The 5700-nt window shown below is 42.9% G+C and overlaps 1 protein-coding gene across 1 annotated transcript; it reads left to right on the top strand.

The window, feature by feature from the left end:
• Positions 1-232: 232 nt before the first annotated feature.
• Positions 233-3247, top strand: nkx1.2lb (NK1 transcription factor related 2-like,b; the record flags this gene model as incomplete). Its single annotated transcript, XM_084456575.1, has 2 exons — positions 233-653; positions 2541-3247. The coding sequence occupies 2 exons, from the start codon at positions 233-235 to the stop codon at positions 3245-3247; spliced, it is 1128 nt and encodes a 375-aa protein (XP_084312701.1).
• Between the last annotated feature and the right edge of the window lie 2453 nt (positions 3248-5700).

The following is a 5700-nucleotide window of genomic DNA, read 5'->3' as shown; positions in this document are numbered from 1 at the left end:
TCCAACAGAGCCCCGTCACCTGCTGTCATTCGCCTGTACAACAGAGAGGAGCAGCGGTAGAGGGGGTCTGGCGACACTGGCTGGCCGGGACACCGCACACACGACACGGCACACTGTCTCTGATTACAGGCGCTATGTCTTCGATTGTGATCGTGGTTTAAGTTTAGGCTCGTGTTGCTCGATCTGATATCCCACTCCAGCAAGGAAGACCTCGCTCTGCTGCTGGGACGCTATGAACAGGGAGAAGGCGGGGGACATCTCGGGGTCCGGAGTGGCTGCCCAAACAGCAGTGATCGTCGTGGCCGCCCCGGAGACTATGGACAACCACGGGGAGAAGAGGCTCGCCGCCAACGAGCTCTCGGTGTTCTCGTGCCTCGCGGGGAGAGAGGGACAGCTTGGGGACAGTCGGGACAACTCTCCGCGACAGGAACCGGCTCCGGTGGCGATGCCCACGGTTCACCGGACCACCGCGTTTTCTGTTTTGGACATCTTGGACCCAAATAAGTTTACGAGCAAAAAGCATCATCCCAATCGGACAGGCAGTGAATTCGCCTTTGGTGCAGAGAACAGGGGAGACGACTCCAACCATGCTTTGGACCAGAAGGCATACGCAGAAGATTATGAACCGTGTAAAAAACCTGCAGGCTTAATAAGTAAGTATCCTCTGCCTCACCTCTATTAACCTCTGCGTTGAAGAAATCATGGTTAATGTCAATTGGTTATTAGACTATTAGTCCACTGAGGAAAATATAAATGTCCGTTTCAGATTCTTTTTTTTTCTGATTTAGGCTAAACGATTGAAATGACGAGAAGTGTTTGTCACGTGTATGTCAGTTTTATTACAATAGACAACTTCTTGTTCAACTTATTTTGGGGAGAAGTTTCTGAAGTCTTGTAGCCTAGGCTAGGCTATATCAGGATTATATCTCTGTCTTGAAAATAGCATCGTTAAAATTCTATTTTTCACTGGACAGCACAGGAGTTTAATAAAGTAGCCTAGTTTATTCTCTCATTTACCCTGGGTAGGATAATAAACGTTGTATTTAGAGCATAAGATATAGGCCTGGATATTGTAGTTGTCTTGTAGGCTATGCCATTCCTCTCGCCACCGAGTAACCCCGGACTAAAGGCTTGTAATATCTAAAGAAAAACAATTAAAACCCTTCGATTACATTTAATTGAAGGTGCCTGGTGAGGTTAAAGATGCGAGAGAAAGGCTGGAATCGGCCCAGACTGACATGTGCAGCGGCCGATCGATATCCTATTATCGAACACATTATATCTCTTTCAGCCAGCTTGACTACTCTTCTCCAACAGCTAAATCATAAGGTCAAAATTCAGATAATTACAAGATTAAACCATAAGCCTATTAGTTATTAGGATAAATATGGATTTTAAAAGGGAACATGGATTAAGATTTTTTCCACTGACAAAATTATAAGCACCACTTAATATATTATCTACCCTGGACTTGGAGTAGGCCTATTATTTAATTAGTTACATTAATTCTAAACAAATTCGTGGTGTTTTAATCCAGGTAAGACCAAGGAGTACCCGTTGTTGGGCTGGCTTTTATCCACCTGTCAAAACTATGGGCGTTTTATCCAATCAATGCAACTAATAAAAAATAAATAATGTAAGCTGTCAACATAAACAACCTCGAAAAGAATATGGATATCATATATTCTCAGCAGATGCACAACAATAGGCTCCTCTTCATTATGTTGAGAACATTAGGCTGTCAACAAACAATAGCCTAAGCCTACCGGCCATGTGTTGTGGCCCGTTTTTTTGTTGTTGTTGTTGTTGTTGTGTTGATACATTCATTTTTTATTAAAATGTTGGACATAATTTAAGTCTCAACTAACAAGCCACGCTCATCAATACGCTAGAAATAGGAAAATCCTATTGGCTTTAAAGGCAATCCTAATAGCTTCTAAAGCAAATTTCTTGTGTCTCTGTTCACGTTTCAATTAAAATTTGGGCTATTTTAAAAGACGTTCTCCATAACATAATAATCATGTTATTTTTATACCCATGAAACATAGGCCTATACTTTTCATATTAATATAACCAGCTTACTTGCATTTTCGTTTGCATTTTCCCAAAGAAATTTAGCAGACTATGCTATATAGAAAATTTCATATGCCAGGACATTTATACCACGACATTTCATCGATAACATCAAATTGATGACATAAACTATTACCTCTTTTCGCTTACTGTTACAATGATGAGCAGATAAAGACTGCCGTTTTTATTCGGTGATGCAGGTTGGAGTGGAGAGATAGTAGGCTATGTCATCACTCTCTTTTTGGGAGGGAGGGATGGTTGAGAAAAAGTTATCCATTAGCCTATTCCACACACTGACTGCATCATACAGCTCGCATCACCCTACACAACATGGCTTTGAAGCTGACGTTTGGAAAGTTCTTGAATATTGACTGTTATTTTAGCAGCAAATTAGTTTCCAGCAAATGTGTTTGTTTTCAACATATTCTAAATGACTTAACAACATTTATTTCCTTATTTACTTCCAGAGGATGGATTTGTGTTCAGATCAGATGAGTGTGAGAACGACTTCAACCGAGGCTCGCACTCAGACAGCGAGGCCCCGGACGAGCTCAGCGAGGAGAGCAGTAGCGCGCTGCCCGGGCACGGTGAGGGGGAGCTGGGCCAACATGACGACGACGACCCGGGGAGCAAGAGCCCAGGGTCTGGTGGGCAGCAGAACCAGCAGTCAGGATCGAACGGACAATCTAAGCCGAAGAGGAAGCGCTCTGGCTCGGACTCAAAGTCTGGTAAGCCCCGGAGGGCTCGGACAGCTTTCACTTATGAACAACTTGTTGCTCTTGAAAACAAATTCAAGTCCACCCGGTACCTGTCGGTCTGCGAGCGGCTGAACCTGGCCCTGTCACTGAGCCTGACGGAGACGCAGGTCAAGATCTGGTTCCAGAACCGGCGGACCAAGTGGAAGAAGCAGAACCCGGGCGCAGACACCAGCGCACCCACGGGCGGGGGCGGGCCCAACGGACAGAGTAACGGGCTGGGGGGTCTGAGCCCGCTGAGTCCGTCTCCTCCAATGGGCGGTCACCTGTCAATGCACACAGGCTACCCGGGTCACGGGCCGGGCGGGCTGGTTTGCACCACACAGTTACCCTTCCTGCCCAGTCATGCGGTACTGTCACCTTTCATGTTGGGGACCCAGGCGTACGGCGCGCCCACCTTCTACGCCCCACACCTGTAAGGCACAAGGACACGCCTTTACGCTCTAACTAGAAACGTCACATCTCAGACTGTATCAAACAACTGACTGAAACGTGATGATTTTTTTCACCGTGATTTTACTACAGTGAAGCGCTGTCTAAGACTGCTTACAGACTGCGGTATACGGGCAGAACACGCATACACACACACACACACACACACGCGCACACACACACGCGCGCACACACACACACACACACACACACACACACACACACACACACACACACACACACACACACACAAACAGCTCGATATACACACCCGACCACGCATCTTTACCACAGGACAATGACAACGTTTCCTAAGGCTGTATTTTACTTTTTATTATTTTGATAGAATGTGAATACTCGGGGTCAAAGTGTACATACTATTGTTAACAAATATATGTCTAGGTTTTAATTCTGAATGCAGTTTTAAAGATTATTAGAGTTGAAGAAAAAATAAATTTATGTAGGCTATCGATACTAAACGTTCATTTACATCTGGAATGGCTTGAAATATTGTAAGTACTGTGTAACTAAACTGTGAACGTTTTAAACATGGTTGTTTTCATATTTATCATACCTATTCACTCTGGTTTCCTGATGAATTCATGAATGCTTCTTTCATTAGATTCGTCTTTGATATTATAAACGCAAAGAGAATAAAGGGCAGCAAACCAATGGGACTTTCACAATAATATTCAGTAGCATCAATCAGATTGTTTCGTATCAGTCGATTTATTTTCTCTCCTTTCCAACAAATTAAAGGACACTTGGAAACTAAAGACAGTACTCCTTGTTATTTTCACCTTTAAGACTGTTTGACCATCCATTTCCATTGGAGCCATCACCGGTGTATTTGCTATAGGCCTAGAGGTTTTAATCACTCTTTAGCAAACAGGGCTCAGATATAAAATGTTTTGGTCAATTAAAAAATGTATTCAAATGTCGAACAACGGATAGGCTACAAAACTCAGCAAGTCTTATAGGCCTAGGCATAATACCGATCCTAAGTAGGCTATAAAAAAAATAAGAAAAAAAGCAATACCCCTTAGGATCAGCCTAAAGTAACAGCCTAAAATCTTACTGGGCCTACTACTAGCTAGCCTACGTGTTTATAGAGAATATGTTTAACTTCTTCATGTCCAGTATTACACCATCCCTGTATAGACAATTTAGCATTTTATCTAAACGCCTGGAAAGAATGCAGCTGATTGATTTCGGATAATTGATGACTAAATTGACAAACGGTTCCTCAATCGATTGTCCAGTAAAGCCGATGTGATAATAACAAGGGAAAGTTGTTTCTCGTTCCCACTCGCTCTTCCCAGGCCATGGCTCGTGCACGGGCACGCACCCACAACTCTGTGGACATGTTGCAAGCGCACGCGCCTGTGAGAGAGGCGATGGGAACATCAGTTGCTTACCAATTCCGAGACGAGATGCCTACAATTGCTAACATTACAACACACAATAACAATATTTAAACTGCAACAATTTAATTATGGCCAAAAATATAATATGCATTTGTTTTTCTACCTATAGGGCTATATGACCTATAGCCTACTTCTGAGCATCCGAACCACAACAGTGGGGTTGATATCGACGCAGCTAAGCAGTTCACATTGCCTTAAACGGTGGGCTATGCAGTTTACATCTATTAATATTCACCCAAATAATCTAATTTATACAACGGCCTGCTATGAGACTGCCCAGGCATAGTGCGCCATAGTTGTGGACGGGGGTCATGTTTTACCAACAGAAAATAGCCTAGTTTACGGACCATAACTGGTGTAAGGAGGACAGCATTTATAAAACTAATTTATTCCAGGGTCTTTGTTACAAAAATATTTTCTCAATTGGGACATATTGGTTACAGATCCACAAAATGGTGAGACGGAATACGTGCCAGCAGACCTGTGGACGCATTACGCATGAAAGCAGGAACCCTGGAATTTATCTTCAGTGTCTCATGGGAATCGCAACAGGACATTAATCAAAAGGAAGCCGTTGCAGAAAATATTTTGGCTACTGTAAAAACTTGAGTAAAATCAGTGGAAGTGTAGCGGACGATGAGTAGCCTATAGATTCAATTTATAGGCCCGTTGGAGAGATCTGCGTCTTACCATCGTTTCCAGAACATTTGATAATAATTGTTATTCCTTTTGAATGCGTTTTAGGCAATTGTTTAAAAAAAAACTATGGGCAATAAAGGCTACAATTTTCAAACCAAACCGATGTCATCAGCAGATAATCAGGGTTTCGCTTGAGCTTATAAAATAACATTTAATTCGTTTCATCTTGTAATCATCTTACTCTAGTAAATTAATTAATTCTCTTCTGTAACCCAATTCCAAACCAAAATTTAGCCTACAGATCGGTAGGCTGCTTCAAACGACCCATTCCGATTGTATTGAGCCTACGCATTGAGATCCCGGCACCCAAATAG

The sequence above is a fragment of the Borostomias antarcticus genome (assembly GCF_949987555.1).
Source record: "Borostomias antarcticus genome assembly, chromosome: 22".
Lineage (NCBI taxonomy): Eukaryota > Metazoa > Chordata > Actinopteri > Stomiiformes > Stomiidae > Borostomias > Borostomias antarcticus.
The sequence above is the reverse complement of the archived record's forward strand: the minus strand, read 5'-3'. Positions and strand labels throughout refer to the sequence as shown.